Source organism: Eretmochelys imbricata, chromosome 17, assembly GCF_965152235.1.
Source record: "Eretmochelys imbricata isolate rEreImb1 chromosome 17, rEreImb1.hap1, whole genome shotgun sequence".
NCBI classification, from domain to species: domain Eukaryota; kingdom Metazoa; phylum Chordata; order Testudines; family Cheloniidae; genus Eretmochelys; species Eretmochelys imbricata.
The window spans coordinates 14,033,339-14,055,714 of NC_135588.1; the positions used below are offsets into that span (position 1 = coordinate 14,033,339).

General features: G+C 40.1%; 1 protein-coding gene across 2 annotated transcripts in view; it reads right to left on the minus strand.

The window, feature by feature from the left end:
- Positions 1-22,376, minus strand: part of AUTS2 (activator of transcription and developmental regulator AUTS2) — a 971,187-nt gene that overhangs the window by 11,902 nt on the left and 936,909 nt on the right. The window contains exons 7-14 of one of the 2 annotated variants that reach the window (XM_077836748.1): positions 16,499-16,976; positions 14,686-14,939; positions 13,496-13,716; positions 12,979-13,023; positions 8,204-8,299; positions 6,796-6,867; positions 4,404-4,433; positions 2,508-2,579 (exon numbers count right to left, since the gene is read on the minus strand). In XM_077836748.1, the coding sequence (XP_077692874.1) occupies positions 2,508-2,579; positions 4,404-4,433; positions 6,796-6,867; positions 8,204-8,299; positions 12,979-13,023; positions 13,496-13,716; positions 14,686-14,939; positions 16,499-16,976 (1,268 nt within the window). The remainder of the gene's footprint in view (positions 1-2,507; positions 2,580-4,403; positions 4,434-6,795; positions 6,868-8,203; positions 8,300-12,978; positions 13,024-13,495; positions 13,717-14,685; positions 14,940-16,498; positions 16,977-22,376) is intronic. The other variant, XM_077836749.1, reaches the window with a different exon arrangement.

Sequence of the window (22,376 nt, forward strand, 5' to 3'; positions counted from 1 at the left end):
ATTTATAAACCCCTGAAGATAATTGCTCATACTAGCAAAAGCTGGCAGGTATGTTAGTTGCAGCAGTATGAACAGTGTGGCTATAATAATGAAAAAAACCACAACACTCCCAAATTGTATTGATAAAGGACCACCACAGGTGGATTAAGAACTAAGCACCATTTGCTGAATGTGCTGGCTTACCTTACAAGAGCACTGAAGAAGAGCTGATATACGTTACATTGCGCCCCAATGTAAAGTACATTAGGCCTGGATTCAGGAAAATATCCCTGTTCGGGAACGCCCTTACCCGGGTGTTTCAAGTTAATTAAATGCTTAAGTGCCTGATCCAATGCCCACTGAAATCACTGGAAAGACTCCTATTGATTTCAGAGAGTGTCAGACCAGGCTGTAAGTGCATCCCTGAATTGGGATGGACTTAAGCGTGTGCCTTCCTGAATCCAGGCCATAATGGGACTGTTTTTTTGTTTCTATATTCATACAGCACCTAGCACAATGGGAATCCTGGTCCATGACTGGGACTCCTAGGTGCTGTGGGAATACACATAAATAGTCAATAATAATAATAGGCCAGATTATGGCATATACACACTGGCCTGTGTAAGAGGCAATGTAAACTACCGTGGGAGCTTTAGCAAGGCTTTTAATCAGCCGGACTATGCCTCAGGAGCTCCCTGGTATTCAGGAAGAATGCACAGGCTGCATAAGACCTGAGGATGATGCAGTTTGCTCCCCTCTCATTTGATAGTGTGGAGGAGAACTTTCTCCTTCCCAAACCTGGGGCTCTAGGAGTCTCTGTGCTCCTCCAGCCACTGAGACTGCAACTGCACCTAGCCCTTATGTAAGGCTGCACATGGGAGCAAGGATCCTTGTGTCCTGCCCCAGCCTGACAGCTACACCTGGGCAAGGCCCAGTCTGGTTTAGTCATAGAAAGCTGTATGAGCACAAGTGCTGTTTGATGTTAATATGCTAGGTTGCAAAGCACAGTTCCATTAACTTCTTGGGGTGCAGGAAGCAAACTGTGCCTTATGGAAATGATAAAAAAGACAGACCAATGAAGGTTTGTGTGTAAGGAGGAGGGCGATTGCCACCAGCAAGTTTCAAAAATACCTTTGTAACTGAACTGAATAATGAAACGTATTTTCTGGGCATGTTTGGAAAAGTGAATAGAATCAGCCTCACACAGACAAGCAAAAGCCTCCATAGTTCTACTCTGCATATTTAAACATGGGAGTGTAACTGAAGCATTAGATAAAATCTACACCAATGCAAAAACAGCACCTCGTATGATTTAGAAGTTTGCCTACATGATCTTTCACTGAGCATCAAATCACAGAGGATTCAAAGAATGTAGATAATGGCAAAGATAATTTCATTTCTAGAAAAAATCCTTTCAATATATTTTTTTTAAAAAGACATAACTCTCTAGGTCAATAATTGTCTCTCTTTTTGGTAATGGGAAGATGAATGAAGATCACTGGCAGGGGAAACATAAGGAAGCAAAGAGGAGAGATTCATCTACTGCAGCAAATTAACCTGTCAACCTTGTTTAAAAGGGTTGTTTTTAAACTCTGCTAGCTCCAGGCTTTAGTAACTGTTCAACATCTCCATATACTGTATAGATATGACTTGTTACAATTGACTCACATACTCAGGATCTCTAAAGTGATATGAAAACCATGTTCATTTTGCAACATGTACAAGTTTCTAACACACAATCAGCTCAGCCTACGGACTCATCTGAAGTTGAAAGTATTCACAGCAGAGAATCCCAATGGCTTACTGATTATTAATTAGCTCAGAGGTTCAGGAATTATTTGAAAAATATAATGGAAATATCCTAAAAGGAAAAAAACAAAAACAAAATCACACACTCACCAAGCCACTGGACAATCAAAACACCATTATAATATGAATGACAATTAACCCTAACGATTAAATTCATTAGTTATTTTATGTTTGTACAACACCTAGCATAATGGGGCCCCAACCTGGTTGTGCTTTTTCAGTGCCACAGCCAACAATAATTAAAGCTGGTGAAGATATATTAGACAGCATGGCGGAGGGAGAAGAGGGAAGCTCCTTGTGCCATCTAATATCCTGGAACACCATTAAAGTCAACAGAAGATATGCATTTTAAGCCCTAGACTGCTTTTTAACATCTCAACCACTGTATTTTCACTTCTGGTCTATAAATAGAACAAATCTCGCAGTTCATACACATCCTCCACTTAGCTCTTCCCAGTCACCAGTTGGCGTTGAAAGTTTATGTTCTAATGTCCCTGGCCACTAATGACACAGACATTTCCTGAGTGATTGCGTCTAGGATCCTACAGATCAATTAAGCCTTCAACGTGAAACGGAAATAAGAGACTAAAATGTTTCTGTGCTCCACAGTGTCATTTCAACGATGGTAGAGCAGAGCTCAGGATGAGTGGTGAACCTTTTCCACCACAGATTTGCACTGAGCAGCTCCCCACAGAGGTGTGACTGCCAAAAGGACTGACCTTGACTTTTTGTTGGTGATGATATATCTGCCAGGCGATATGAACGTGCATAGCACACCACTTTCCAGGTTTCTGGAGAAACAAAGAAGTGACATGAAATCAAGAACCATCAGAGACACGTGACACTTTTCTGTGGTTATAGGTTACAAACTTCACTGATTCACTGCATCCAGAGAAAAGGGGCCGTGAGGGACCTGGTTTTGGCTCCCTGATTCTCTGCCATGGCACAGACCCTGATTAGGCAACTATCTCCTGCTGGAGATAGCCAGCCATTTCCTCCCAACTCCTGTCCCCTGCATTAGAAAGGTGGCACAGGAGATGGCTTTGCCAGTGTGAGGCCCACTGGGGAATCCCTCACATCAGGACAATGGCAGATAAAAAATGTTGCAGGTCGTCTCTGCTTCCTTTGCACCACCACAGGAGCAAAGTGGGGCAGAGATTCTGCCCCTGGATTAGGGCTTTATCTGTCCCTCCAGAAACACTATGGGTCATCACCTTCACAAAAAAACAAAAATCCATCTTTCGTTTTATCAGCTCTTCTGATGCCAGCTAGCGCTACTCAGCTGGCTGAGAACATGGCTTATCTCAGCTGAAATCAATGATGCGGTATATGCTAATCCACATCAGCTATTTTGCATAAGTAGAGCACTTCACAACTGTACATCAAGTGCAATGATTCTAAAACACTAGCTTCATCAACAAAGAGGTGAAAAGAAATCACTTTTTTTTTAAATCACCCCAGCGCTTAAAATGAGCCTGACTCCCCACTATAACTTCGTTAACTTTGCCTTCAAGTGCTTCCACAATTTACTTTTAGTTGCGGGATATGTTGAAGAAGTTGGCAGGCCAGTCAACTCACCCTTGTTGTGTGGGTGAAACCCTGTTTAACCTCACCCTCTGAATCTCTCCTCTAACCTGTATTTCATATTATTACTGAAACACACGCTGTAAAACACCTGCTAGTGCTATTTGTTTGTCTGCTAAGAGTTCAGGAAGTCATTTCTTAAAAGGACACATCTAGGATATTCCTTCCCAAACACTGTTAATTAACCATATGTACTCCACATCTAACATCTGTTCAGATACAAAAACAGTCATAGGAATGAGGAGAATTCTTCAAGCCACCTGTGGCTTAAAGGCTGTACAACCTGGCAGTATTCTTATAAGCCTGAACTTCATAGGCAGCATAACATGGCAAACAGCTCTATTTTCTGTTTCTAGGTTTTTTTCTTTTTTAGAGCTTTTATAGAGCAAGCAATTATTACAAAACAAAAACACCAACCTTCTGCACATCCATTGAGTCGAGCTATGCTAGTGACTATATGGAGCTCTTGTCTCTGTATTTTCAAAAAGTTAGACCGCCAAAGAAACTTATAAAAATTAAAAAGGCAACAGTACTGCTTTGAGGTGATCTCTTAATTCCTGGCTTTCCATGTCTGAACTGGATTGTCTGTCTAAATTTAACTGTAAGCTTCTTGGGGATAGGACCCTTGTCTCAGTTCAAGTTTGGTACAGCACTGAGCAACACTGATATTGCAAAATAGATAATAAAAGACTAAATCCAGCAGTCTTTTCTCAGGCAAAACAAAAACAGAGTTTTGCCTGGCTAGTATTGCAGGATTTGGCTCAGTAAACCTTGTGAGTCAGAAAGATAGAAAGCTCATCGTATTTAACCTCCAGAATTCATTGTGTTAGTGGGTTCTGTGAGAAGCACAAACAATAACTTCAAAACCATGCATATTTCACTTGAGCGACCACAAGATAGAGGTATAGAGGGACCTACCACGCTATTTAACAAACATGTCGCACATGTTCCAGATATAACAGGGCACTCCTTCATAATTAGTCTGCACTTTTAACCCACTGGGAGGAGTGTATCAGAGGAAAGTGTCTTACCCTCAACATGGGCCTGAACGGATCTGTCAACTGTGAAGAAAAAATGACAACTTGGTTACATGCCTGTCACTCAAACAATTGCTCTAATTAACAAATTTGTATTGCCTCATTAGGAGATGAAATTAAAATGTTATCATTTTACTTTCAAATGAAGTCCTTTTGGAGAATAATTAGTCCTTTTCCTCGGTATTAGAACCAATCTCCTTCCCCCTCCCCCATGACTGTTGTACATAAGTGTTGACAAGTAACTAAACAAGTCTCATAAAGAGCATTCTGCCCTCCGGCACTATTATTAATTTGTTGATTTAACACTATAAAAATGGAAATTTTGCTAATTTGGAGAAAAACATGGCTAATGCCTTTGGGCAAATTTCTGTTCATATATTTCTAAAGTGGCTAACTCGGGAGGAGATTGGGAAGGGTCTTGGCCACCTTTCTGCAGATCTGCTGGAAAGGATTGGGTTGGAACTGGCTGGAATGGCACTTTGAAAGTGCCACCACAAACCAGCAACTGTGTCCGTTCAGTGACTATGGTTTTAAAAAAGGGCACCTGGTGCTCTACTTATAAAATTTGAATAGACAATACAGACTGGCATTGACCGGTTGTCGATGGTTTCTCTGCAACGGATCAGCTTTGACTTAAAAGAGGGATTTTCACACTGGAACAAATGTGGATAAAGAATGTTTACACAAAAAGCATTTTTTGTTTGTTTGTTTTTGGCCAGATATTTTCGGTCATCCTCCTTTGCTCATGCTTCAGCTATTTATGTTTTGACTAGCTTCAATAAATAGCAATGAAAATATAAAATAAATTCATTAGTTATTTCTGACAGGTTTGGATGTCCCTCTTGAAATGCCGTGATAAAAGGGAAGGGAGGTTTACAGATATAAGAGGATGCTTTGCAGGAAGCAACGACAGCATACTATATTATCTTGGAACAATCAAAACTATGCTACAAGTTGAAAGGAAGTATACAGCTAAATGACTTAATGGAAGATGCTCTCGTTATCTTTTCAACTAGATGAATACACAGAAACAAAAATGCACAATTTGTTTTGGTACAAAGCCAAAGTGCGGCACCAGCTGAGTTGGGACCCAGCATAAAACTCATAATTCAACACCTGCAAATAGCCTTACAATACATAAAAGCTGGGCCACCTATAGCAGCATGGATTTTTTTCATTGCTTTCAAATAGGGAGTTCTGCTTAACAACTGACAGGATAACATCACTCATTGTAAACAACAATTAACAGATGAATATAAATTCCTAGCCTGCCTATGGACATTCATCACCAGGATTCATTTTCCTGTAAAATGGAAAAATGCCGACAGCTGAAAAGTCAAGACCAAAATAAATAAATAAAATGTGCAATTTGGTCTTAAAAATCCAAGAGTGCCAAACGATCAACCAAGTGCATCAATATTTCATCAGCATAACCAATACTATAGTAAATATGGGACTACATGTCATAATCCAATTATAGCCTATCAGCATAAAACTTGTGGATGTTTATAAACCTTATAATAGATTTGGAGTTTATCCTTTTACTCATGAGGATGTTACAGGAAAGGGCTTTTCCATTGCATGGTATATGCTTTGTGCTAATGATTAAAGACCATTCCTTTAAGTTGTTATGAGCCTGATCATCCACCCATTGATGTTAATTGTAAAATTCCCATTGACTTTAATTGTGCAGGATTAAGCATTTCTAATGCCTTGTCTACACTTTATGGCAGTGTGCAGAGTATAGGCACTTTGTACATAGCAAAATGCTGCTGTGAAAGGCCAGCTGCGTCCACGCGTATCACTGCAGTGTGCAGCTGCACAAGGCAGTGAAAGGCTCCAGTAGGTGGAAGAAGCAGGGAAAGGTTCCGGCACCGGGGAGCTTGATCTTTTCCCAGCTGCCTCCTTGCTGCCAGAGCCTCTCCCCGCTACCAGAGCCTTTCACTACAGCAGGGAAAGACCCCAGCAGCAGGAAGGCTGTGGGACACGATGCTGCTACAAATAGCAGTATTCAGGTGGGAGGCACTGCTTGGTTATGTAAAGAGCAATGTATGGTATATACCCTAGGGCTCAAATGTGGAGTGCACTCTATTCTACTTGCCTAAGCCACACATCACCGTCCACACTGCTATTTATACCCCTCCTAGGTGGGTGTGCAGTGCCCATACTCTACAAGCTCCCATAAGTGTAGACCTAACTTAAGATGCTCTTCTAGGTACCTGACAGGTCCTACCTCAGCACGGGGGATGGCCTGGATGACCTCTAATGTCCCTTCCTGCCCTACATTTCTATCAATCTATGACAGAGTCTCTCGTATTACTAAATTATCTGGATTATTAATTTTAGTGGCATTCTCATCTAAAATGGCATAACATTTCCAACGTACCCTGGGGTCTTTCTGCAGGAGGGTATGTGGGACAGTTCCCGGTCTGGCTGCGACATCAATAGGATTGGAAGTCTACAAATGTTACAAGAAAATGTCGTGAGTTGTGACAAAATTAGTGGGTAAAAATTCCCTGTTTAGCGTTAATATTCCCCAAAGAATAAAGGTGGCATTTTAAAAGGGAAGGAACACATCATGGTTTAGTAAAATGTATAATACAGCCTCAATTTTCCAAACTTCATTGTCTGAGGTCTTCTGGTTATTCAAAACAGGGTGAACAGAATCATGTAACACAAGAGCAATAGTTACACTGAAAGTTCTGTCCATAGTCCAAAACTTGATTAGCCAGACTTATACAATGTCCGCAGTGGTATTTGGAGCATCAAGCTTGTACTGTATTACTCATCAATTTTAGCACCTGGAAATAATCCACTGATGGCTGTCAGTGACATCAATACACTGAAACAGACTAAGGATTCTAACTTCATTGTCAATACACAATTTATCAGTAATTTTTTTAGTTGTTACAATGCTATCATAAAATGGCAACACCTCTTTAAACAAACAAAAAGCCTTTCCCATGGTTTAGATTTAAATATTCATCCACTATAACAAAATGCATCACTCCAGGCATTGTAACTTCCCACATTAAAAAAAACAAAAAGAATAGAAATCAGCTGCAGTACAACTAACAATTAAGCAGCAGTGTTGTTAACAGCCTGATTACCATACATATGAAGAACTCCACTAATGAACTGCAATCTACATATTCAATCAATAAACTGGATGGGCCTATTTAAGAAAAAGAAAATCTTCTCTGTAGAGATTTACGCCCTGATCCAGCAAAGACCACAGGGCTATAGAGCCTGATTCTCTTCTTACTCAAGGATGACTTCATTAAAGCCAGAAGAATTACATTGGTTCACAGCAGATATAAATGAGGAGAACCAGGTTCATGGTTTTCGGTAATGGTGGAACCATCAGGTAACAGTAAATCAAGAAATGAATTTAAAAAAAACTTGTTTATTAAATGAACTTGCATCAGTTTTCAGATCAGTTATATCTGAAAATTAGTTGGCTAGATTCTGAACTGAGCTACCACAGTATAAACCTGAACTCCATTAAATTATTTCTCATTTCAGTTACACCAATGTAAAACTGGAGTTACCCAGCTATCGTCAGTGGGATTACTCCTGAATTACATTAGTGCAACTGATATTTGAATGGTTTCAGAGTAGCAGCCGTGTTAGTCTGTATCCGCAAAAAGAAAAGGAGTACTTGTGGCACCTTAGAGACTAACCAGTTTATTTGAGCATAAGCTTTCGTGAGCTACAGCTCACTTCATCAGATGCATTCAAACCCTAAACCTAAACCAAATGTGAACAAATGCACAAGTAATTCTTATTTTTACCTTAGGTTGAAATGCTCCTTGTAGTGAGCCAAAAGGACCAGTGGGAGGAATCATGGGAGGAATACCTGATACAGCTGGAGGATAGGAGTGAAACAGCTGTAATCAAAAGATAAAAGAACATAAGGAGACGTTTTCTAAATACAAATCTAGTAATTCGAGAGAGAGAGAGAGGAAGAAAGAAAGCATTCTTGTATAATATTAAGGAAATGAGACGTAGAGAAAATTGAAAAGCACTGAAAACATGATCTCACTGCAACAATGTTAGTTAAAGCAGTCAATGAAATGTTTACAAATGTCATGAATGTTTACTTTAGAACTTAAAAGTAGTTTACAAATCAAACAGCCAGCAAACTATTCCCTGGATTAGGACATCATAATATAAAAGGATCTTTTGCAATTGTTAATTTTTAAATTGGATAGAAGTCGCAGATTTTAAACTATATCAAAAAGGAGGGAGGAAGGCTAAGCCAAATAAGACTCTCAGAAAATTACTACTTAATTGAAAAAATAATTTTCTAAGGTTTTACTCCATTAAAACTCAATTAGTACTTTAGATTTTAATAGTTATCTGTAGGAAATCAGAAAATATACACAATTCTTACTTCATTAGCCTGTCTTAGAGGATATCCTGTCACAGCTAATATTAGAATAGAGATAATCTGATTTGCCAAAACCCATCATTTAAACAAATAGTTGTGGCAGCAAAAAAGTCTAAATTTAGAGTACCAATTTCTATAATGATAGAGCCCTGGAGCACAGAGGCACACAAATCTCTAGGGAATATATGCCTGAAATATACTCCGCTGGCCTCAAGGTACCTTCTTGTTTTAAATGAGCTCAGTCACACAAGCTTTTCTGTGTCGTGCACATGCGCAAACTGGAAAACAAACCAAATCAACCATACTGTTCAAACCTCATCCTGCCTTTGTGATCAGACTGTGAATCCCTTACTCATATGGAGGAGCTGTTCCTCATTTAATCAGTTCCACTGAAGTCAATGGGACTACTTGGGCAGCTGCCTACTGTGGGAGTCAGGGGTTGACAGTGTGACCTAAGGGTTTGTCTTCACTGAAGACTTAGCCTGGGATTTACCTGGGTGTTGTTCCTAACCCTTTTCCTGTCCACATACAAAAAATTCTGACCCAGATTTGGTGGTGCTTTAAACCCAGGCTGGCGGGCGTGTGTGTCATGTGTGACTGTTAAAAATCTACCTCCTAATAGAGCTGTTCTAAGATAAATCCTCTGTATATGCTACTTTTAAGATCAAAATAAATGCTGTTTTTCATGAGTTATTGGCTAATTGAACAGAAGTGGGACTGGGCAAAGTAAAAGATTGAACATGCAGAATGGGCACACACGAGGAAACCACATTCCCGTGTAAACCATATGTTTCAAGAGTTTTCATCAATTTATTTCATGTAATATACATATGTACATAAAGATAGACCTTTTTTCTGAGTCCCTTTTCCCTCCATTATCCTCTCTCACAAGGTCAGTTAATCATATTATAGTGACTGAGAGCTGATAAATTATTTCAATATCATATCTGTACCCAAAGGTTTATTATCTAAACAATATGGTATGAAGTCTCCTTTCATAGCACATTCCCATCGTTGCTTTTAATTCTGTTTTATTTGAACCTGCTCTTTTCAAAGATGCAGAAAACATTTCCGGATTAGCTAATATTGAACTGAAGGCATTTGAGAAGTCATTATTAGGCAAGTGTCCTCCTTTACAGTAACTTTTAATGCCTAAAATGTGTTTGAAATACGCTAGTGTCTACTGCATTTAATTCTCCATATAATGTGTTCATTCCAAAAGGTGGAGAGAGACATATTATTTAATATGACTAATAATAAGGAATGGTTTCCTTACAGTTCTATAATTAAATATACGTTATCTTTCCTCAAGGTCAGAATTATTATAAAACACAGATATTTCTCAATTATCTCTGTATCAGTCAAACTAGGTTAGCGTTTATAGGTTATTTTTCATCTTCAGTGTTTCCTTTTGCCCTTGAATATCCTCAATTTGCACAATCTTTTCCTCTTCAGCTTTCCTCACTGGAAAATTCAGTGGCCACTTGTAAAATTGGACTACAGCTCCCCTGACATGCACCCCAATGATAATGCAAAGGCTAGTGGTTGTTTCTCTGATCTTGACCCAGCATCAACCATTCATAAGGGTAATTTCTTACTGTATTGCTTTAAGGTCCTGAAACAGAGAGAGATACTGTGACCAAAGAGGTCAAGAAAGGAGAAACAAATTATTTGAGCCTCTGCTCTAGACCACATGTATCTTTCTTCCCCATGTATTTTCAATTCTATGACAGATTGGATTCAATCCAAAACTGGCCTTACATTTGTTCTCCTGCAGTGTTAGTTTATTTAGTGAATGATTCTTCTTTTGGCTTTAAGACAATTGCCAGATTTTCTCAAGGTAAGTCTAATTATCAGGGCAGGTCTACACTAGACACTTCTGCTGGTAAAGTTGGAGTGTGATTTTTTTACAGACATTTCCATGCTGCCAAAAGCCCTAGTGTCCTTTTTGGCAGTATAAGCTTCGTCTACACTAGTAGGGTTTGCCAGTATACATCGGCAAGCACCTCTTCTACTGCAGACTAGGCCTTAGTTTAAATAAGGATATGAATCCAGTGGCAATATGTGACAAAAAGGCAACAAAATCTAAGAGTTTACAAAGCATCAGTCAGAAAGGCCATGATTACTTAAGCTATGTCTACTGATAGCACTACTATCAGTAAAACTTTTGTTGCTCAGGGGTGTGAAAAAACACCCCTTGACCGACATAAGTTCACCGACAAAAGTGCCGGGGCGGACAGTGCTATTTCTGTGGGAGATGTTCTCCTGCCAACATACCTACTGTCTCTTGTTGGAGGTGGTTGCATTATGCCGGCAGGAGAGCTTTCTCCTGCCGGCAGAGAACGGCTACTTGTGAGACCTTACAGCTGCAGCGGTACCGTTGTAAGGTCTGTAGTGTAGACATAGCCTTAGATTGTAAGCTCTTTGGGGGAGGGACCGTGTTTTGTGTTTGTACAGCACCTAAAACAATGGGATCCTGGTCAAAGATTGGGGCTCCTAGGCTCTATAATAATATAAATAATAAAGAATAATAATATTTTACACCTTTTTTACTGTCACATTCTATTATTGACACATCATTGAACATAATGGGTCAAATCTCCAGCAGCTGTTAATTGGTGCAGCTCTACTGACTTCAACAGACACCCACCAATTTACACCAGCTAAGGATCTTGCCCCATAGGCTAGCAGATAACAACACGATGCCCTCCGTTAACATTTAGAAGGAAAATGGCATGATTTAGTTTGGTCGGATTTCTAGTAACTGCAGTTTTCATAAGAGAACTTGTCAATGTCAATTTGAAAAAGCTTATATAGATAAGTCACTCAATGATTTTCTGTAATCACCATTGACTGCTGTGCTTTATTTGCCTAATGCACGTTTATCTATTTCTCCGGTTCTGCATTCTTGCTTGAATCAACATGCCACATTGATGATAACGTATCTTATAAACTGATGTGAAACCCAGTGACTAAGGGTGGAGTCCTGCTTTAAACAAATCATATAAGCATGTGAGTGATTTCACTCATGTGAGTAAAAGTGCTCCCATGCATGCATGTTTGCAGGATTGAGCCCTAACATTTCATACAAAGGCCTCAATCCTGCAAAACACCTATATATGGACTTAAAATTACGCAGACGAGTCTTATTGAAGATCAAAGGGAGTATTCACATGCTCGAAGTTAGGCATGTGAGTAAATTTTTTTCAGCGTCTGGGCCTAAATAGGTTCCAAAGTGAGCAAAACAAACAATAAAAGAATCCAACCATCATCTCATTTTTCTTGCCCAGTTCCACTTCTAAACAAAACCAACATGAAAAGCCAAGTGCTTTGCAGAGTTCTGAATAATACTGATGCAGTAACTCATTCTCTAATCAAAATATCATTATGAGAGTGAGAAAATTCTCTCCGTAGCCAATCAAGAACTTGTCTTTTACCAATACGATGAAGCTCCTGACAATGGAGAAAAGCAACCTAGATTTCAGCAGCTAATCAATCAATGATACAAACTGTAAAACCAAAAAGCTTGACAATTAAGTGAAATCTATTGATTTACAATATATTTTTGATTTATAACACACCAGCTATTAAATTACAAGGTTTTTATTTTGTAGTTCTTAACCACAGTGCTAGATTCTCATTGCTGTCAGGAAATAGAGCTTTCAAAATGTAACAAGCCCAGTGGCACAGTTACGACTTTTGAAATCTGAAGCACACAAAAGACAAGGATTTAGTTTTTATACAGTGAAATATATTAGTAAAACTATTGGATTATCTAACCCTGAAGGGTATGTATGATAGTTTGTAATTTCATTACAAATTTCTTAGGAAGAAATTTAGTCTAATGGCTTATGACACAACTGAAAAATGGTGATGAAATTACTGGTGTATCCTGCTTTATGTGGCATATTTAAGCTCTTATGCCGCATCTTCACATCAAGTTGGTCAAGCAAAAGATCTTTTGATTAAAAAAGATGATACTGCATCTTTATCAGAAACCAGCACCACAAAGGCAAGCCTTTAAAAGGCAAAGCTAAAGTGACCAAGAACGATAATGGTAATTCCTGGAGTGATGATTAAGAACAGACTGAACATTCTGCTAGTTATTGAGTGGCAATCCCAGCCCACTATGGAAAAGCGATTAAGTCAATTTTTAAACACAGTAATAAAACTCACACTGTGACGGTAGAAGGGGTCAACTTTTGTAGGGTATTTGTCAAACTGCAAAGGGATCAAAGCACAAACTAGTTACTTTGTATTTTGTTGTTCATACCTTCGCTTCTGTTGGTAATATCAAAGACTGCCTTTCTACTATTTAGCAACCAACAGAGATAAACAAAAACAGAATAAGCAAGTCTTGCATAAGACTGTGCTTTGGATTTTGCATCCTTCGGAGTAACATGACGTCTTTAGGCAATAGAGGAAAGGAACAGGCACATAAGAAGTATCACACGTTCCAAGCACTATAGTATGTTGGGTCAACAGGCTAAATTCATCAGCCTAAATGCTGCCATTCGGTACTTATTGTTAGTTATCAGTACACGTTTGAGGAAGGAGGAGGCCTTTTTGCCTCTAGCTAAGGGTATCCGGCCCAAAAGCATTTTCTTTCCCTTAAAACTGAGATTTTTGTAGTTTGTAATAAAGAATAGAGTCGTGCTCTACTTATCCTCACATTTCTGCCTGGGGTACGCACCATGGGCGGTGCCGGCGTTGGCATGATGGCAGTGGGCGGGATGGCGTGTGGGAAAGGTGTGAAGGTATGCTGGTGTGTATGTTGGTGTGTGTGCTGGTGCTGATGCTGATGCTGGTGGAACTCGGTCCTCAGGTAGGGCGGTGGCCCCAGAGAGGCCCCACGATCCGCACTCTGGGAGGCCAAAAATCGTGTGTTGAGTTCCTGACGAAGAAGATCTTGCTCTGAAACAAAGAATAAAGCCGTGAGTTCAGGAGCTTTTCTGCAGTCCCCCCTGGTGGTTGCTGGGTTTGGCTGCCAGAACTAAGTTTAGGTTTCCCTTATGAGGAGAAAACTATCTTCTCCCAACTACCGCGTCACAAAACATGAGGGTCTTCCTTGGATCTTCCCAAAATGCACTGGAGGCAATAGAACCATTCAATTTCCCCTTTCTCCTGGGGTTTGTCTTCACTGCAAAGTTAACTCAAGCTATAACTTGAGTGTTGTCTCTAAATCGGGACAGGTCCACACACAAAAGTCCTTATCTCAAGTACGGTGCTGTTTTTAGCTAGCGTTGACTGGCAAGACGACACAGGCTAAAAACTGACTGAACCTAACTTGTCAGCTTCTAACATGACCACTCCGTAATATGTATGCAGGCTAATGTCACTCGAGTGAAGCTACTCCTCCAGTGCCTTCCCACAATTCCTCCCATGGGTCCAGGAAGGAGAGAGGTTCTCCTAATATTTCACAGAAGTCTTACTGCCACACTCGAGTGAGTACCGCACAGGTGTGGACACAGTACCTCAAGTATTATATAGCAGTGTGGCTGCTCTCACTCTATGCTAACTCGAGTGGAGTAACTCAAGTGTAGACAACTCAAGTTAACTCTGCAGTGAAGACAGATGCCCAGAGGGTTCATGTAATGGGAGCATGTACTCTAACATGATTTTACCATGGAGAGAAAAAAGAAACACAAAATTTAGCCTCCCACAGATATTCTTTCCTAGGGTGGAAGGAATATTACTGGGCCAGGCTGAACTGATGGTTTCCATTTTTAACACAGCCCTAAGCATGTCAGTGGGTACATCCTCTGTCAAACAGCCAACCCTTGTTGTATTGGTCAAAATAAATAATTTGACTTAAAACCAAGAGCTAGTTTTGTATGTCGTACCACGAAAATGTTTTTCTCCCGTAACACATCCAACTCTTACCTGAGTAAGTACTACCAGCTGGATGTCCTGCAACCTGCAGTGTCCCTGAAGTCAATGGAGGTGGAGGAGGCAAAGCCGTAGGAGGGGCAAACATATTGGGGTGATGCGGGTGAGCAGGAGGTTGGAGGGTGGGCGTGAAGGTGTGCAACGGACTGTGGCTGGGTAAAGAGAGGGGAAATGGTGAAGCGGAGGGGTGGTGGGTTATGTGTGGAGGAGGGGCCTGAGTCTTGGCTGGAGTACTGCTCCTGCTGCTGCTGTTAATGAAAAGAGGCGGGAGGGAATAATTAAGCAATGCAGGAAAAGAAGAAAAGCCTCATCACGCCCCACGCCCCACACCCCTCCCTGCACACACACCGGAAGTTACTTTTGGAACATGCTAAACAAACCGTAACTTTGAAATTCCCTTTTTATTTCCAATCTACTCTCTAGTCAGAGAAATTGAGGTTGCAAGAGGCTGCGTTCCAAAGTTAAATGGTATCAGCCTTGAAGAAATACATGAATGGCACACAAAGGAACAATCCACTGTGTACATTTATTACTTCACTGTCAATTCCTTTCGGCACGAATGCTTCTGAACTGTTGTTCCAGGTAACTGAAGCTCAAATTAGTGATCTTTGCACTAATAAAGACAGTTATCACTAAATAAAATGAAAGATTGTAGAAGATGAGAGACAGGCTGGAGAAAATGGTGATGTCTACCTGCTTATCATATAATTAATGACTCCCTCTCTTCTCCCACAATATAAAGATCTAGGTAGATTACCCAGCAATAAATATTTGTGTATGTACTGGTTGCAGTTTTTCCCCCTTTAATATACTCCAACATGACTTTTTTAATGTCTTAAAATAGCTAGTGCTCACGTTTTACTTTTCACTATGTCATGTAATAATCATTCACGCTTCTGCTGCATGGGACTCTGAAGGAAAAACAGCCTGATTTTGGTTTAAAGTAACTCAAGAACTTGAGCAGTTGTGGGTCAGATTCCACCCCTCAACTCAAAGCACAGCCAAAAAGCTAGTTTAACTGGCTCCTGCGTAGGGGAATCCCAGCTTGGATAGATGGAGGAGGATCCAGTGGTTAGGGCACTAACTTAGAACTGGGGAGACCTGGGGTCAAGTCACTGCCCCACCACAGACTTCCCGTGTGACCTGGGCAAGTCACTTAGCCTCGCAGTGCCTCAGTTGTCCAGCTGTAAAAATGGGATAATACCTCCCAGGGGTGTTGGGAGGATAAACACATTAAAGACTGTGAGGTGCTCAGAAATTACACTAATGGGGGTCTTGTAAGTACTTAAGATAGATATACAGGGCCAGTGTAGCAGCTCCTCCTTTGTCGTAAGGTCTTCACCCCAATGCAGCAAAGGAGATTAAGCTAACAGCGGTTCTCAAACCAAAGTGAGTCACCACCCCTTTTTAACAGGGGCACCAGGGCTGGCGTTAGACTTGCTGGGCCTGGACTTGAAGCTGATGTCTGAGCCCCACTGCCCGGGGCTGAAGCCAATGCCCAAGGGCTTCAGCCCCCCGCCCTGGGGCCAGGTAGTAATTTTTGTTGTCAGAAGGGGGATACGGTGCAGTGAAGTTTGAGAACTGCTGAGCCAAAGCAAGCTAAGGCTGCTTTACTTCTGAAGGGTTTAATGTGCTTGAACTATGCACCTTTAGTTAATTCCTCTGAACTTTCCCAAGTGTCCCAGGCAGACAAGCCCTGAAAAGCATGTCCTCCTATGTGCATATTCAGCTAACAATTTGGGCATCTTCGCCACATTTTAATAGGCTTTCCTTTATTGTTTGCTATAATAAATAACAGTTTGCCTACCTTAAACTGTTGAGGCTTAGGCTGCTGCTGTTATACGCTGATAAAGGCTGAGAGAGACTCTGTGAGGAAGGGTGAGGCTGCACCAGCGGCAGGTTTTGATGGACAGATTGCAGAGGGGACTGTGGCCTGGGTGGACGTTGCACTTGAGGCTGAGGTGCAGGTGGACGCTGGGCTTCTTCTGAGCCTTGCAGCGGCTGTGAGGCTTGAGGCTGTGGTGGCTGGGCAGGAGCCTCTGTACGCTGAACCAGTACAGGGCTTGGGGAAGGTGCTTCAGGCTGTGGCTCCAAAAGATGTTGGGCCAAAGTCTGAGAAACCTGAGGACAAGCGTCTTTAGGCACCACAGGCTCGAGTATTGGTTCTTTATTGCTGTCCTGGCTCTTCTCTTGACTCCTTTCTAAGCCTGATATTTTTGGGACAGCCGGCCCCCTAGCATCTTGGTTGTCATTTTCAGCTAGCGTGCTGACACCTAATTCTTTACCTGCAACGCCGAGAGAAAGAAAGACAAAATGTCTACACATGCAAAGAAGTGAGAAAAACCATGTGAACCCATTACATTCTAGGCAGTTTCAGTATTTTCTCATAGTAGGCTTTTACAGGGATAACGTCAACTTGAAATGCAGTCAACTTCCAAAAATGAGTTAAAAGTAATTTTCTGTAGTACACCTGCTCCTGATATTTGTGGTTTTAAAGTCACTTTTTACCATTAATAGATCTGTACCAAAGTATCTTCCCCCTGCCACCTTTATTTCACAAAAGATCTGCACAGTATCTAGCACAATGGGATGCTAGGTCCATGACTAGGGCTCCTTGGTGCTATGAAAATACAAATAATAAACAGCAGAAATTGACCACCTTCATGATCCAGCAAACACTTATGCACCTGCTTAGAGCTACACATGAGTAGTCTCATTGAATTTAATAGGGCGACTCATATGTGGTATTGCTAAGCCCAAGAGTTCATAAATCATGAGCTAGGCCCCCCAAAATCATCAAACTGGCTTAAAGAAAATTATTTTTTTAATAATACATTTTGGGGGGAGGGGGAGTTATATGCCTTCTCATTTTCAAACATTTGAGGTTCATATTTTCAAGCTTCTCTCTGCAGCCATGAGGGCTGGAAACATTTTTTTTTTTAAACGAAACTGAGAAATTCATATAATCCCATGACCCCAGGAGTTGCAGTTTAGGAAAAATTCAGGATACATTTGTGAGAGTTGGCAACGCTGCTTATGCATAAAATGAAACGTGCAGAAGTATTTGCAAGATCCTGGCCTGACTGATTATACAGGAGAAAAAAATGCAACCAACTATTCACAGAGTGCTATCAAATAGTGGGGGAAATGAAAAAGATTTTTGCTTGTGATCTCCTTCAGTGACAGTTATTTAGGAGTTACTTGTCACAATAATAGCTACAGAAGACAAGAGAGCACAATGTGATTTTTTTAAATTGGCATGTCCCATTCATATCAGTGACTTATTATTATACATTTAGTACTGCGGAGCCTATGCTCATCACTTCTCAACAACAATCTCTCACCTGAAAGGTATCATACTACCCTTAATTTTTAAGGAGGCGTATTTAATCCAAGTGTGATAAAAAGGTTGGAGGGAGATTCAAAAGGAAAATTATTGCACTTGCACACTGGGAGCTTGATTTTCAGAAGTGCTGAGCCCATGCAATTCTCACTGCAGCCAGTTGGGGCTTAGTAATTGGGCCTGCTATGTCTTCGACAACCACCAATACCATGAAAAAGAAATTTAGGCAAAACTATTGAAAAGCCCCTAGGGCTCAGGATGAATATACCGTTCAAAGTGTACTTGAGGTTCTAGATACTTCCTACTGAGGAAACCGTTTCCTTACCCTTTTCCCAGTTTTTAGGTGGGGAAAATACAACCGAATACATAAATGATAACACGTTATACAGTATATTGAAGGAGAAATTGTTCATAGCTATGTTTCTAACTTCTTGAAGAAGGGATGCGAATAAAAATAATGGAAAACAAGCTATGCATAAAGTCTACTATGGCCAGCAAACTCAATTTTCTTGTGATTCCATATTTGTTTTATGGGATTGGTGTGTTTTTTTTTTTAAAGCCCGAGCTGTTGATTTCATGAGATTGAAAGAGAATCTGACCCTCCATTCAAACAAAAAGAATAAGTTTCTAGCTTTCATGGTTAGGGAGAAAAGTCTGAAATTGTGACGCGAGTGCATCCTAAAGGCTCAGAAACCAGAAGGCAACTTTAAAAAGCCCCTACATTTATTTATTTCTTTTTAAATCTTATGATTTTTTTTTAGCCAATCCCATCATTTTGCGGACCAGATTCATGATTTTTGAACGGATGGGGGTGGGGGAATACTATTGATATGTTCATACTCTGTGGGCTCAAATGTATGTCTCTTGTGGCCTTTGCTGTGGAACTGAGGGAAGCACAATGGAGCAGCAACTGCGCCTACAGACATTTTGCTTATTATTTCTGGCTCTGAGGGAGCTTGGGAAGAGGCATTCCTTGCTGTACCTGTTCAGCAAGTGAAAAGAGCTCCTTCCAACCCCGAAAGACCCCGCCTCCCTTTCCTCATGCCCATCAGTGAAGCCAAACTCAGTTATGGCTCCTTTTTGTGCAGATGTTCAGAAAGCTCAGGTGGCGTAGCAATGACCTTTTCCTCTAAGTGCTGCCATATTGGAGTGGCCCTTATAATGTATATCATAATGATATCATCAGTCTTTAATTTAATAAAGAGAGCATAGACAAAGGTATCCCAGGAAGGAATCTGTACGTCAGTGGCACTGAGCAATTTGCTAGATCAGCAGAGTGGCAAGCAGTTTGGTGGAGTAAGCTAGGAGGGTACTGGAAACTGTACAGACAGGAAATGGAGAAAGCCGTTGTCTCAGGGGGAATTGTGACTTGAGCTGGTTGATACTGATGCATTTAAACTTTTGTTGTGCCTGGAGCTGACCAACAGGGAACTTTGCTATTTGTAATAAGAGATCCAGGGAATCTGGATCAGAAAAATACAGTAGTACTGGGACTTTATAAGAATAAAAAGTAATGACTGTGACGTGTGCCCAAGGTGTAGCTCAAAGCAATTAAATTGTAGGTTATCAATAACTGAAACTCAGTTTGCATTAATTCTTTGGATCAGTTTTGTTTGATCAAACACTATTAAAAGTTAAACAGAATAAGATCATCACATTTGTTAAGACAGGTCCCAAGCATGGAAAGAGAAAAAAATAAGCAACAGATTGCTTAGGATGACATGGTACGTGTCCCCAGTCCCCAAAGAGCTAAATTATTAGTTAGAGTTTTAGTGAGAAGTCATGCCAATTGTGGCTTTGAGGGATTTGTTTTATCATTAGAAACTGCCTACTAGGTGAATACAGTGGTGGTCTGAAAACACAGCAGAGGTGACACCTTCAATTCCAGGGGAAATACCTTGCTCTCGGAGCCCTTCATTTAACCTTCTTATCTGATATTTTTAGTGTCTCTTGGGTGCACAAAATTTATTCAGCACAGCCCTCTGCTGTGAAGTGAAATTCCTTATACAATACCTACTCCTCCCCTGGAGAAAAGACATTATGAGTCGTGGTGTCCCCTGTGTATTTTTTCCACATTGGTATGTATATCTTCAATGTGCAGCCCCTTAAGTACCATTCCCATGTGCATTAGTTAATAGCTTAGAAGACATAACATTTAGTTGCTCTCAATTTATTTTATTTGGGAGATGTCAAACATTGAACCTGCTCTCTCTCTCAAATCATTACATCTATACTATACAACTATACATCTATCACAAAATGGTATCAAAGGTCCAGGAGTTTTTCTTGTGTCAATGTTCCTAATAAATGTATCTTTGCACAACCAATAATTAACGTATATAGTCCAGCAAGAACACTGTAGTACACAGTATCCGTTTAGAGAGTTCAAATCCCACAGCAATGCGATCTATTTTATGATTTTTGTGGAGAGTTTTAAATCTTCTGCAGCAGCATTTCAAGGTCATAGATACACATTTTCCCTTAATTTTCTAAGACTTTTTACACATATAATTATTTCTGAATATTTAATTCACTAGCCACTGGAAACTGGAAGGAGAGAGCCCTTTATTTCTTCATGACATTGGCCACTCAATACACAGCTTTCTTTTCTTCTTTAGACCACAAAGGAGTTTCTTTCCATCCACGCAAATTAAAGAATCAGGGGTGTCCCATTTTTTTTTTTTTTTTTTAAAAAGCACCCTCATTAGACAGTTTTGGGGAAAGTCAGCTTGCTGAATCAGTAAATTACAAAAATAATAATTATGTCTCTGATATGGTGATATAAGATTTCCTTTCATTATTGTCGTGATGTTGTGCCAATCAGCTATGAGAGTTTTATCAAAAGAAGAATAAAAGAAAGTGCTGATGATTCTTTGAGTATTGGAAAAAATCATTTGCTAAGCTTACAGACAAATGGCATGCACATGGAATCTGCATTCGATTCTCTCTCACACTGTCCTTCCATTTCTCTGTCACCACTTTTCACTTGAAGCAGAGAATATTGTGATTTCTCAAGGTACAGGATACAGATCCCAAATTAATCCAAATGAAGTTACCAAATAAGTTTGCTGTGTCTACATGATTATTACTCTGTCATCTCAATAACACCAGAGAAATAGGCCTGGCTGTTAGAACATGACTATCACTCTATCAGCGAAACACCCCTCAAGAAATGAAGACTTGTAATACAAACACAGAGTTGCATGTGAAATACTGACACTCTGTATTTATGAGTTTATGATATTATATATATATAAAAATACACACACTTGTGTTTTCATGTGTGTATCTGTAATATGTAATATATGTGTGCATATGTATTTATCCATCAGTATCCATAATATATCTTGTAAATATCTATGTGCATACAAAAGAACGACACAATGCCCACAAACACATGTTAATTAAAGCACCAAGGTTTGTACAATGAATACAGTATGTATGTGGCATCCTCCCGAAATCACTTTGTCAGTCTTCCTAATCTCCATAGAAGAAAACATGGAAATATGGGCCGAGGTCCTCTTCTGTAATCTGGCTCCTTTGTACAACTCAGGCAGTACGAGGGAGTTGGAACCTGGACATAACTGGCCACCTTAGAGTTCACTTTGTAGGGGAAGCTCTTTGTAGATATACAATTTGCTCCTACTGAACTTCTCTGGTAGCACAGAGAGCATGTTGAGACCAGTGAAAGGCATGTCATTGATGCGGCAAAGATCCTCCAGTCCTCAGATGGCATAGATTAGAGCAATTCTTTGGTTACTCTAATTTATAATAGGACTAGTTCTGGAAAATCTGCTGCTTCAGAAACAGAGATCCATAACTAGCTCCATCACATTCTTGGGCTTCATGCTAAGAAGTCCTTATGGGACTGATTAAAAGTCAATAATGAGTCTTTCTATTCATTCCAGGCTTTGGACTAAGCCCCAAAAGCTCTAATATCACAGAGCATAGTAACAGAGGAAGTAGAACTGTTATACCCATCTTTGAGATCAAACATGCCTCCCAAGGCAACCTCACTCACATTTCCATAGCATTTTTCTATTTTGAATTAGTATTAATTTTCTTTTCTTTCTCTGATAATATAAGCTATTCTCTTTGGTGTCACAGGCATGTTACTGTAAAATCTTCTAAGACAGGATAAAGAGCTGGCCACTCGAAAATATACAGCTCATTTTATTGTTTTTTATTGTTCTGTTTTCCTTCAGCTTTGACATAGAGCGAGATTAATTTTTTTCACATGGATAGCTTATTTGCAGAAAATTGCAGTTTCGGCTGACTCAAAAAGATTCACAAATTTGGCATGAATTCACAGATTAGTTTCAGACAAAAACAATTTTATTTT